At 45.6% G+C, this 13,253-nt stretch overlaps 1 protein-coding gene across 1 annotated transcript; it reads left to right on the top strand.

Moving 5' to 3' along the window:
- Nucleotides 1-1,135: 1,135 nt before the first annotated feature.
- Nucleotides 1,136-9,665, top strand: dnaaf5 (dynein axonemal assembly factor 5; the record flags this gene model as incomplete). Its single annotated transcript, XM_055916835.1, has 2 exons — nt 1,136-1,529; nt 9,515-9,665. Coding segments are annotated over exons 1-2 (267 nt in total), but the record flags the coding sequence as incomplete, so codon positions are not given.
- Nucleotides 9,666-13,253: the final 3,588 nt, after the last annotated feature.

Consider the following 13,253-nt stretch of genomic DNA (forward strand, 5'->3'; position numbering starts at 1 on the left):
CCCCCTCCCTCAGTCTTTGTGTGGTTATTTTTAAAATACTCCATACAAAGCCCCTCGCCATTCCGGGGTTTTCACCTTTCTGGCCACTATGCCAAAGCATTCTGGGAATATGGAGCCAATGGAAAGACATGCTATAATCTCTCATCTATTAGTCGATGTTTGAGATCTGAGAATATCCCATTCTCTTAGTCATAGTCTGGTCTCACCTTCTGACTGCTGTTTGTCAGACATAAACTTTGTCCTCTCATTTCCTCTTCACACTGGCATTGCTCCTCTTTTCCGTACGTGTGTGTGTGTGTGGGTCCCTGCGTTCGTGTGTGTGGGTCCCTGCGTTCATGTGTGTGGGTCCCTGCGTTCGTGTGTGTGGGTCCCTGCGTTCGTGTGTGTGGGTCCCTGTGTTCGTGTATGTGTTTGTCCGTGAATGTCCCTGTGTTTTTGTGTTTGTCTCTGCGTGCACGTGTGTGAGTGTGTGTGTGTTCCTTCACTGTCTTTGGTCTGGCACCCTCTGGCCCTGTAAAAATAAATCTCCTCTGTGTCTGTGTGCCCTACACCACACCACACACTGCCAGGTGAGATGAGCAGGGCAGGACACTGTGGTCAACTGGCTGTGTACTAGGGATCATTTTAGTGGAATCCAGCCTAGCTGACCCTCTCATTTCAGCAGTGAGTTAGTGTGAAGAGGCCTTGAGATGTCTGCTCTGGTCTGACACCTTCACCCTGTTTGTGGCACCGTTTTGATTCACACATTCCTGCTGCGTAACATCTTTCCATTTTGTGTTCTCTCTCTCTCCTCTCTCTCCTTTCTCTCTCTCTCTCTCCTCTCCTTTCTCTCTCTCTCTCTCCTCTCTCTCTCCTTTCTCTCTCTATCTCTCTCTCTCTCCCTAAAATACTATCTCTCTCCTTTCTCTCCTTTCTCTCTCTCCTTTCTCTCTCTAAAATACTCTCTCTCTCTCTATCTCTCTCTCTCTCTATCTATCTCTCTCTCTCTCTATATATATATATATATATATCTGCTTCTCGGGGGAAGTCTGTTCTACTGGCCAGCCGCTGCCCTCATCATCACAGGATATCCTCTGTCTTGTCTCTACAGCGTGTCATACACACATATAGTCAGACAGACACTTGGTTAGTGTGTGTGAGCTGGGAATACTTTCACTGTGAATTTCCCCTCCAGTGACTGACCCAGTCTGGTAACATGACTTACCGCAATTCACACACAAAAGCTCCTTTAACTCATGTCTCATTTCCTTGTTGCTGTGTGTCACAGTCTGGTCAGTCCTTGGAACTTTCCCTGTCTGAGTGTCTAGTGGTCAGTGGTCAGTGGTCAGTAGTACTAATAATAGGACTTCTATTCTTGTGTGTGTGTTGCGTGTGTGTTCAGGCCCAGTCATTGGAGAGTTCCTGCCCTTGCTAATGCCCCTTCTGCAGAACTGTCTCGACCCAGAGAGAGACCCTGAGATGAGACTACACATGTTCACCATGCTGTCCAAACTGCTGCTGGACGCTACACACACACTGGACTCCCAGGGGTGAGTTCTGAATGGACACACACACACAATCAGCCAGTCCCATTTGAATTCCAACCCCTTGGCCCTAACCCTTCAAAGTTTGCATATCTGTAAGGTTGAAGCAGTATTGGTAAGCTTTACCACTACACTGCTTAAATACTTCTCCAGGCATGCAACATGGGGGGGTACAAAGGGAGGGATAGGGAGTGATTTGGGACCGGCTGATACACACACACACAGACTCCCACACACACAGATTCCCACACACACACGCACGCACGCACGCACGCACGCACGCACGCACGCACGCACACACACACACACACACACACACACACACACACACACACACACACACACACACACACACAGGCTCACACACACACACACAGACTCACACACACACACATACTCACACACACACACACAGACTCCCACACACACACACGCTCCCACACACACACACGCTGCCACACACAAACTGACGCAAGGACACGCGCATGCTCATGCACGTAAATTCACATACTGTACACACACATGCATACACACGCACATGCATGCACATACACACGCAAACCTGTGTCCACCACACAGACATAAAAAATGCATGATAAACACCTAGCCCCTACAGCTAAGTCGCCGAGTGAAAACAGGAAGTACCTCTGGTTTCCCGACATACCACAATATGGGTAAAGGAGAGGTGAAAGTTCAGTAATGGTCTTAGACACACACAGTTAAAGCCAGGCTGGACCGGTATAGCCCAGGTTGACTTTCCACAGGCTCGTTAGCGCAGGCTGACCTAAACCTGTCACGGTTGTTTTCATTTCTACAAACTGCCCTGAACGTTATGTGTTTCTCCCCAGACGTTATTAGCAGATTTAGCACAGCTCATGTTTTTCCAACTTCCCCTCATTAACTGTAGAATTAGCAGCCCAGCGACACGGGACCCTCGTCAACAGAAGTAGTTGTCAATGATGTATTATGTACAGCATGTCTATGGTAGCTGTCTCATCTCAGGCTCTGCTGCCTGCAGTGGGTCTGTTTATTCTCTATGAGGCTTGGGCTATATAGAGTCTATGGCTACTATAGGAGATTGGTCATAATAGGAAAAATCATGGGTGTAATTTCCACTAGTAATGGAGGGGTCATGCCCCCCCCACCCCCCACCCCAGCTTTTGACTGTTTATATTTCTCATTACAAGGCTGAATTTAGAATTCATAGAAGCCATAGCCCAAATGCATGGAAATGAGCTTTACATGGCCTAAATTGTCGTCGTCCCCGTCTCACTAATCTGGATGGAATCTACCACCACAGGCATCTTGTTACATCTGGGACCTACCAACATGAAACATACCTAGCAATATGCCTCTGGTGGGGGGTGGGGGAGGGGTGTATTTTGTGTTGATCTATCTGTCCTCAGTGAGTTAGTAACGCCAGTTCTGATCACCACCCCAGATGGATCTTTCAACACTGTTAAGAGGGATGGAGTGTTGAGACTAACTGATTGATTCAACGGACGAATGAAGGACAGAATTAAACTTGTATTGCCCTGAAGAGAATTTCATTTACACATCATGAGACACATTGTAAACAGACACATGCAACTAAACCACCTGTGGGGAGGCTACCCGTCACCCATTCCACATTACATTCAGTCAGATCCAGACCAGGATATTAGCAGACAATAACATGAAAGACTCCTCATGGGGTCCCTGAATATCTCTGTTATCTCCCCCTCTCCGAGCCATTTCCACACAGTCCGTCTCTCTTCCCCTCCAGTGCCTCTCTAATCTAGGGGAATGCATTAAGTTAAGCCGGGGCCGTGTGGTCTGTGGTCTCTGCTGTGGCTCCTGCGGTCGGAGCAACAGTTGTCCCCGTCACTCAGTGCGGTACCTCGTCAGCGTGGTCCCCAAGGGTGGACCGTGACTCCCTTGGGTGCAGCGCGTGTCACCGTGGATGTGTACATAATGGCTTGGGTCATGTCGAAGTCAATCTGGGTAGTTTGTATTGATAGTTTGTAGTTATTATGGTGTGGAACCCTTTTAGTCAAACTGGCCAAAGGAGTTGGTAGAAGCAGACTGCCACCCAGGCTAGAAGTCAGACATGAAGACATTAGAATAGTGAACTCCAAGCTCCAGATGTGAGTGATAGCCGACATCCAGTTCATAAAGGTATGAGGTCAACAGCCAACAAGCAGGGCCTCTGTCCTTCCCCAACTCTCTCTTCCTCTCACAGGCCACCTATGCTGTTCAGTGTTGACTTGTGCTTTTAACCCAGGGCACCTTGGTAGTTACGTCATCATAGGAAGATTAGTAGTGAGTGATTATACAGTATAGCACCTTTCATCTAAGGGCACCATGTCTTATTGCTTTGGATGTTGGGAGAAGTTTATACTATGAAGAATTCATATTGACATACAGGGTTGGAAGCATGAGTTTTTACTCACCAACGTGATGTGTGGTCAAAGACTTAGTAAGTTAGTTGTAGTCACGATCTGGTTACCTATAAGTACAAACATAGTTATTAAATATTTATTAACTTAATTCTGGATATCTTCTCATCTACCCACAATGCACTATTTTTCAACGGCATTTGGAGGATCTACTCTGTGCTACAGAGTTTATATTCCAGCTCGGTTAGCCACTAACGTTAGCCACTAGCCACTAACGTTAGCCACTAGCCACTAACGTTAGCCACTAGCCATGCTACCCACTAGGTAACACTGCCACAAAGTCAGTGAAGAGCAGGCTGCATGCAGCACGTGTCCCATGTAGCAATGCTCTTCACTGACATGGGGCACGTGTCCCATGTAGCAATGCTCTTCACTGACATGGGGCACGTGTCCCATGTAGCAATGCTCTTCACTGACATGGGGCACGTGTCCCATGTAGCAATGCTCTTCACTGACATGCAGCACGTGTCCCATGTAGCAATGCTCTTCACTGACATGGGGCACGTGTCCCATGTAGCAATGCTCTTCACTGACATGGGGCACGTGTCCCATGTAGCAATGCTCTTCACTGACATGGGGCACGTGTCCCATGTAGCAATGCTCTTCACTGACATGGGGCACGTGTCCCATGTAGCAATGCTCTTCACTGACATGCAGCACGTGTCCCATGTAGCAATGCTCTTCACTGACATGGGGCACGTGTCCCATGTAGCAATGCTCTTCACTGACATGGGGCACGTGTCCCATGTAGCAATGCTCTTCACTGACATGGGGCACGTATCCCATGCAGCAATGCTCTTCACTGACGTCTGTTCTCCATTTTGTTTTGTCAACTTTTTGTCATGTTCCCTGGGAAGTAGCCTACGGGAGTTTTGTAACTATTTCCACCTTGGCTTAGTGCTACTGTGCTAGCTAACAGACATCTGGAATCTATCTATTTTGGATTGCTCTGACTCTCCCTCGGCCCAGCGACGCGCCCACCTCCCCCTTGCGTTGGTAGCTAACTCAGCCTGCACGCTTTTAAAAGTTTTACCATCGGATCGGCCCCAGCCATCATTCTGGAAGTCTTCTCTCTCTTTTTGTTTTTAATTCGAGGTTATGTTTTGGTTGTGTTCTAGCTGGCCTCCAATAGTTAGGCTCTAGCTTACTGACCATAACCGTGGTGGTTGGGTAGGCTAATAGCTAAATAGCTAACGTTAGCTGGCTGGCTAGCTTGCTGGCTAAGACAACTGCATATAGCTAGCTAACATTATTTGATAACTGGTTAGATGGTGTTATGTATTTCCAAAAATGTCATTGACTTTAATGTAGCTGTAAGCTAGGTGTTGATAGTAACTGGCTGACTCATTCAATGATAACGTAACGTTAGAAGGCTAGTATGGCTAACTTTAGCAGGCTAGTAGGGCTAACTTTAGCAGGCTAGTTGGCTAGCAACCTTGCAAGTTGATTTGTAACAAATTCATAAAGTATTTGCTTGTAAGCTGGCTTAAAATTAAATTGAAACCAGTAGTCATCAGTGCAAGCAATTTGGTTTTATTTGAAGTTAAACATTTGAAGTTATTTCTGTTAGAAGTTACATTATATTGAATGGGCTGGCTGCCGGGTCCTCCATATTACATCACACCCAGTAAAACATTTTCAGACATGACTTCGGCGTTCTGATGGGTTTGATGTAATAACTAGAAAAGTAGAAAAGTGAGCTGTATCTTTACATTGGGACTTTTAATGTGTATACTAATGCAAATCCATTTGTTATACGTGGTTACAACCTGCCTTTCTTTAAGTAATACCTTCCCGCACACAGTCTCTCCCATGTAGAATGTTTGTAGTGCAGCACACCCACACAGACACAAACTCCCATCTCATCAAGGCGACAGTGATAATGATGCACAGTATCTCTCTATAATACACTCTTTGTTCCTGTAACAAAATGACATAATAACATGTCGGCAGCAGAACAAAGAGAAAGGAAAAGGGAAGAGAGAGAGTATCCTCAAACATATGCCTTAGTTCCACTGACACATAATGGCTTTGTTTCATGTGGATCTGTGGGCTGCTATTAAAGGTTAAGGTAGAACACAAGTAGAGAGGTGGGCTGCTATTAAAGGTTAAGATGAAATACAAGTAGAAAGGAACGTGTTATGGGAGAAAGAATACACCCCACACTGTGAAAATGACAGATCAAATCAAAGTTCTTCTTCAGAAAGAGGTGTGTGTTGTTGGCAAGAAAGGTGTGTAATTGCTGTCTGAGATTTACAGCATAGAGCTAGGCTGTGTAGAGACCCGACAGGCTAGCATTTTGTTTGTGTGTGTGTGTGTGTGTGTGTGTGTGTGTGTGTGTGTGTGTGTGTGTGTGTGTGTGTGTGTGTGTGTGTGTGTGTGTGTGTGTGTGTGTGTGTGTGTGTGTGTGTGTGTGTGTGTGTGGCACATGGGGATGTGTGAAACTTACTCCTCAACCAGAAGTGTCCCCACTTGCGCTGCCAAATAGCTAGCTATTCACGTGCCATGATTGGTAAGACACTTCAGGAGGATGGTCATGTGTGCTTGCAAAGAAGCAGAGGTCCTGTGTTCGGTCCTCGGTATGAGCCAAATCAGGAGGAAGCAGCGTGACGTCCTTTACGTGCGTTACTTGCTGGGAGTAGCACTTGTCTTGAGTCAGACTGTGTAAATGTGTGTTGGGTACCAAACTGACAATCAAATATTATTGTGTGCATGCTTGCGAGTGCCATGCGCATTATTGATGGGATTGGTCAATGCGATGTGGAAAGATCCATTACTCTTCATGTCATCCTTTCCATCCACTTCCATATAGGACAGAGAGAGCAGGGAGAATAGAACACATGAAGGCCGCTGACTGGCTGCTGGCTGCATTAGTGGGAGATAGGCTCCCCCTACTGGCGAAGAGATGGTACAGCCCGCTCCAACATGTAGTCATACAGGGTCACTCAGAACAGAAGTATAACGGGGGTGTATATAGGGATTATAGAGACTGCTGCCATATTTTGCACTTACAAATACCACATGTCAGTGTTGGGGAGAAATGGGGTGCCGGACTCATAAATTAACTGTGTGTGTGTGGGCGCGGGCAGGCAGGCAGAGGGATGATTGAATTGGCAGGAAAGTAGAGAGTGAGTGAGAGAAGAGGAGAAACAAAGGACATCCAGATGGTCCTTTCCTCTTCATCCCCTGTTCCCTCTCTTTCTGCACCTCTAGTCTTACTTCGTATCCACAGACCGGCTGGCTGTGAGAAACATGGCCGCAGATACAGCTCTGTGTCAGTGGTTTGTCACTGTGTAGCGCTCAGTAATCTCCAGTAGCTGCCTGGTAGCTCTGTATTACTGTGTGTATTCTCACCAAGTGTTTTCACATCGCATCACATCATAGGACTAGGAGGCTACTTCCCAGTCTGCTCATCCTGACTCTGATGACGTTGCCTATTTCTACAGACTGCATCATTCATCACCGTATCGTTAGATTATATTAGGTATTCCTAGACTTTTCTGCTAAGTTTTTAAGAATTTCATAGTGAATTATTCGATAATAGACTAGGGACTAGACCATTTCTTTATTTTCTGAAGAAAGTAATGTATTTTTCCTTATGATTAGAGAATTTCTTGGGAGTGTGGGAACTAGAGTGTCATTCTACTAGAGCCTTCAAACTCCTCTCTGGACCTGGATGCCAGTTCCACTGTGTGTTTTCATTGTTCCCCTCTAACCAGGGACAGATTTAGACCTGGATGCCAGTTCCACTGTGTGTTTTCATTGTTCCCCTCTAACCAGGGACAGATTTAGACCTGGATGCCAGTTCCACTGTGTGTTTTCATTGTTCCCCTCTAACCAGGGACAGATTTAGACCTGGATACCAGTTCCACTGTGTGTTTTCATTGTTCCCCTCTAACCAGGGACAGATTTAGACCTGGATACCAGTTCCACTGTGTGTTTTCATTGTTCCCCTCTAACCAGGGACAGATTTAGACCTGGATACCAGTTCCACTGTGTGTTTTCATTGTTCCCCTCTAACCAGGGACAGATTTAGACCTGGATACCAGTTCCACTGTGTGTTTTCATTGTTCCCCTCTAACCAGGGACAGATTTAGACCTGGATGCCAGTTCCACTGTGTGTTTTCATTGTTCTCCTCTAACCAGGGACAGATTTAGACCTGGATACCAGTTCCACTATGTGTTTTCATTGTTCCCCTCTAACCAGGGACAGATTTAGACCTGGATACCAGTTCCACTGTGTGTTTTCATTGTTCCCCTCTAACCAGGGACAGATTTAGACCTGGATGCCAGTTCCACTGTGTGTTTTCATTGTTCCCCTCTAACCAGGGACAGATTTAGACCTGGATACCAGTTCCACTGTGTGTTTTCATTGTTCCCCTCTAACCAGGGACAGATTTAGATCTGGATACCAGGTGGGTGTAATTAATGATCTGGTAGAACAGAGAACCAGCAGGCTCTGGACCTCGTAGGGTAAGAGTTGAATAGCCCGGTACTAGAGAGCAGATTTTCTTGGGTATTTCTTAGTGAATCATTGGAGAACTACTTTGGAGTGTGGGGATTGGGGAGTAGAGACGGCTTCAGAACATCTACTTCTATCCAAGACGTGTACTAATGTAGGAATCAGTCCATTGGAACAGCTGACAGACTTGTTTAATGCTCCCTCCCTCCATCTCTCTCTGTCTCTCTCGCTCTCTTCCCCTCCCCCACGCCTCTCTCTCTTCCCATCTCTCACATTTCAAATGTCATTATGTCTATATACAGTGTTGTAATGATGTGCAAATAGTTGAAGTACAAAAGGGAAAATAAATTAACATAAATATGGGTTGTATTTACAATGGTGCTTCTTCACCAGTGAAGAACAAACACCATTGTAAATACAACCCATATTTATGTTGATATATTTTCCTTTTTCTTGTGGCAACAGGTCACAAATCTTGCTGCTGTGATGGCACACGCTGGTATTTCACCTAGTAGATATGGGAGTTTATCAAAATTGGGTTTGTTTTTCGAATTCTTTGTGGGTCTGTGTAATCAGAGGGAAATATGTGTCTCTAATATGGTCATACATTGGGCAGGAGGTTAGGAAGTGCAGCTCGGTTTCCACCTCATTTTGTGGGCAGTGTGCACATAGCCTGTCTTCTCTTGAGAGCCATGTCTGCCTTTCTCAATAGCAAGGCTATGCTCACTGAGTCTGTACATAGTCAAAGATTTCCTTAAGTTTGGGTCAGTCACAGTGGTCAGGTATTCTGACACTGTATACTCCCTGTTTAGGGCCAAATAGCTTTCTAGTTTACTCAGTTTTTTTGTAAAATCTTCCCAATGTGTCAAGTAATTATCTTTTTGTTTTCTCATGATTTGGTTGGGTCTAATTGTGTTGCTGTCCTGGGGCTCTGTGGGGTCTGTTTGTGTTTGTGAACAGAGTCCCAGGACCGGCTTACTTAGGGGGCTCTTCTCCAGGTTCATCTCTCTGTAGGTGATGGCTTTGTTAGGAAGGTTTGGGAATCACTTCCTTTTAGGTGGTTGTAGAATTGAACGTCTCTCTCTCTCTAGGAGGTTCTGCGAGCACCTGGATGTGTTTCTATTGGAGTTGCTGCTACCTAACCTGGTGTGGAAGGCAGGTCGTACTGCTGCAGCTATCCGTACCTCAGCTCTCAGCTGTCTGCTAGCCCTGCTGCAAGGGGGAGCCATCCCGCCCAGCCAGGTAAACACACACACACAGGTACCTTCACAAGTGAACACATACATAGAAGCAGAGCTGCCATTTCTGTCGGCGCCATCTTACTAGCCTGGTGTATAAACTCTGAGCTTTGGCTAAAAAAGATGTTAGCTTTGTCAGAAATGCTACAACAGGGTAGGACATCATTTGTTCTTAATGGACTAAATTTGCACTTGAAAGCGATAAATTATAAAGGTAATCAAAACTATTGCTCATACGACCTTATTCAGTCTGAAAGGTGGCAAGTCTGATGGTCAATTTATGGATGCTGTAAGCTCGTTCTTATTCGATGCCTAGGTAGTCAACTAGGTCGGGGAAAGAAATAGTAATTTTTTCCCCTAATGTTAATGACCCTGCTAAAAATCCGGTATGGGGTTCTCAGTAATGGCATGACGACTCATGACGAGAGGCCTCAATCAAGTTGATTTGCAAAGTTTCATCAACATCGGTGTCATATTGGTTTAGATATGATGGTAGGGAGCTTTGAATTTAATCAAACCATACTAATAATTATATATATAAAAACAATATTTTTAGTTAAAATCATGAATAACTGTCTTAAAAAAAGAGATGATAATATATTATCAAGCCTATCCACAATTTATCTTCCCTGCAAGATGTTTGGTTGATCATTGTGGACATTGACAATATCTGATTTCTTTTTTTAAATACACAATGAACTGCAGGTGCAGGTGTAGAAGGTGTAGGTGTAGAAGCACGGTGGCTAGGAAAAACTCCCTAGAAAGGCCAAAACCTAGGAAGAAACCTAGAGAGGAACCAGGCTATGAGGGGTGGCCAGTCCTCTTCTGGCTGTGCCGGGTGGAGATTATAACAGAACTATGCCAAGATGTTCAAAAATGTTCATAAGTGACAAGCATGGTCAAATAATAATCATGAATAATTTTCAGTTGGCTTTTCATAGCTGATCATTAAGAGTTGAAAAACAACAGGTCTGGGACAGGTGGCGGTTCCATAACCGCAGGCAGAACAGCTGAAACTGGAATAGCAGCAAGGCCAGGCGGACTGGGGACAGCAAGGAGTCACCACGGGCGGCAGTCCCGACGCATGGTCCTAGGGCCCAGGTCCTCCGAGAGAAAGAAAGAGAGAAGGAGAAAATTAGAGAGAGCCAAGATTTTCAAAATGTTCATAAATGACAAGCATGGTCAAATAATAATCAGGAATAAATCTCAGTTGGCTTTTCATAGCCGATCATTAAGAGTTGAAAACAGCAGGTCTGGGACAGGTAGGGGTTCCATAACCACAGGCAGAAGAGTTGAAACTGGAATAGCAGCAAGGCCAGGCGGACTGGGGGCAGCAAGGAGTCACCACGGGCGGCAGTCCCGACGTATGGTCCTAGGGCTCAGGTCCTCCGAGAGAAAGAGAGAAGGAGAAAATTAGAGAGAGCCAAGATTTTCAAAATGTTCATAAATGACAAGCATGGTCAAATAATAATCAGGAATAAATCTCAGTTGGCTTTTCATAGCCGATCATTAAGAGTTGAAAACAGCAGGTCTGGGACAGGTAGGGGTTTCGTAACCGCAGGCAGAAACAGTTGAAACTGGAATAGCAGCAAGGCCGGGCGGACTGGGGACAGCAAGGTGTCAGCATGCCCGGTAGTCCTGACGTATGGTCCTAGGGCTCAGGTTCTCAGAGAGAAAGAGAGAACGAGAGAATTAGAGAGAGCATACTTAAATTCACACAGGACACTGGATAAGACAGGAGAAGTATTCCAGGTATAACCAACTGACCCTAGCCCCCCGACACATAAACTACTGCAGCATAAATACTGGAGGCTGAGACAGGAGCGGTCAGGAGACACTGTGGCCCCATCCGAAGAAACCCCCGGACAGGGCCAAACAGGAAGGATATAACCCCACCCACTCTGCCAAAGCACAGCCCCCACACCACTAGAGGGATATCCTCAACCACCAACTTACAATCCTGAGACAAGGCCGAGTATAGCCCACAAAGGTCTCCACCACAGCACAACCAAGGGGGGGCGCCAACCCAGACAGGAAGTTCACGTCAGTAACTCAACCCACTCAAGTGACGCACCCCTCCTAGGGACGGCATGAAAGAGCACCAGCAAGCCAGTGACTCAGCCCCAGTAACAGGGTTAGAGGCAGAGAATCCCAGTGGAGAGAGGGGAACCGGCCCTGGAGAGACAGCAAGGGCGGTTCGTTGCTCCAGAGCCTTTCCGTTCACCTTCACACTCCTGGGCCAGACTACACTCAATCATATGACCTACTGAAGAGATAAGTCTTCAGTAAAGACTTAAAGGTTGAGACTGAGTCTGCGTCTCTCACATGGGTAGGCAGACTGTTCCATAAAAATGGAGATCTATAGGAGAAAGCCCTGCCTCCAGCTGTTTGCTTAGAAATTTTAGGGACAATTAGGAGGCCTGCGTCTTGTGACCGTAGCGTACGTGTAGGTATGTACGGCAGGACCAACTCGGAAAGATAGGTAGGAGCAAGCCCATGTAACGCTTTAAAGGTTAACAGTAAAACCTTGAAATCAGCCCTTGCCTTAACGGGAAGCCAGTGTAGGGAAGCTAGCACTGGAGTAATATGATCAAATTTCTTGGTTCTAGTCAGGATTCTAGCAGCCGTATTTAGCACTAACTGAAGTTTATTTAGTGCTTTATCCGGGTAGCCGGAAAGTAGAGCATTGCAGTAGTCTAACCTAGAAGTAACAAATGCATGGATTAATTTTTCTGCATCATTTTTGGACAGAAAATTTCTGATTTTTGCAATGTTACGTAGATGGAAAAAAGCTGTCCTTGAAACAGTCTTGATATGTTCGTCAAAAGAGAGATCAGGGTCAAGAGTAACACCGAGGTCCTTCACAGTTTTATTTGAGACGACTTTACAACCATCAAGATGAATTGTCAGATTTAACAGAAGATCTCTTTGTTTCTTGGGACCTAGAACAAGCATCTCTGTTTTGTCCGAGTTTAAAAGTAGAAAGTTTTCAGCCATCCACTTCCTTATGTCTGAAACACAGGCTTCTAGCGAGGGCAATTTTGGGGCTTCACCATGTTTCATTGAAATGTACAGCTGTGTGTCGTCCGCATAGCAGTGAAAGTTAACATTATGTTTTCGAATAACATCCCCAAGAGGTAAAATATATAGTGAAAACAATAGTGGTCCTAAAACGGAACCTTGAGGAACACCGAAATGTACAGTTGATTTGTCAGAGGACAGACCATTCACAGAGACAAACTGATATCTTTCCGACAGGTAAGATCTAAACCAGGCCAGAACTTGTCCGTGTAGACCAATTTGGGTTTCCAGTCTCTCCAAAAGAATGTGGTGATCGATGGTGTCAAAGGCAGCACTAAGGTCTAGTAGCACGAGGACAGATGCAGAGCCTCGGTCTGACGCCATTAAAAGGTCATTTACCACCTTCACAAGTGCAGTCTCAGTGCTATGATGGGGTCTAAAACCAGACTGAAGCATTTCGTATACATTGTTTGTCTTCAGAAAGGCAGTGAGTTGCTGCGCAACAGCTTTTTCTAAAAATGTTGAGAGGAATGGAAGATTCGATATAGGCCGATAGTTTTTTATATTTTCC

The sequence above is a fragment of the Salvelinus fontinalis genome, unplaced genomic scaffold (genome assembly GCF_029448725.1).
Source record: "Salvelinus fontinalis isolate EN_2023a unplaced genomic scaffold, ASM2944872v1 scaffold_2001, whole genome shotgun sequence".
Classification (NCBI taxonomy): domain Eukaryota; kingdom Metazoa; phylum Chordata; class Actinopteri; order Salmoniformes; family Salmonidae; genus Salvelinus; species Salvelinus fontinalis.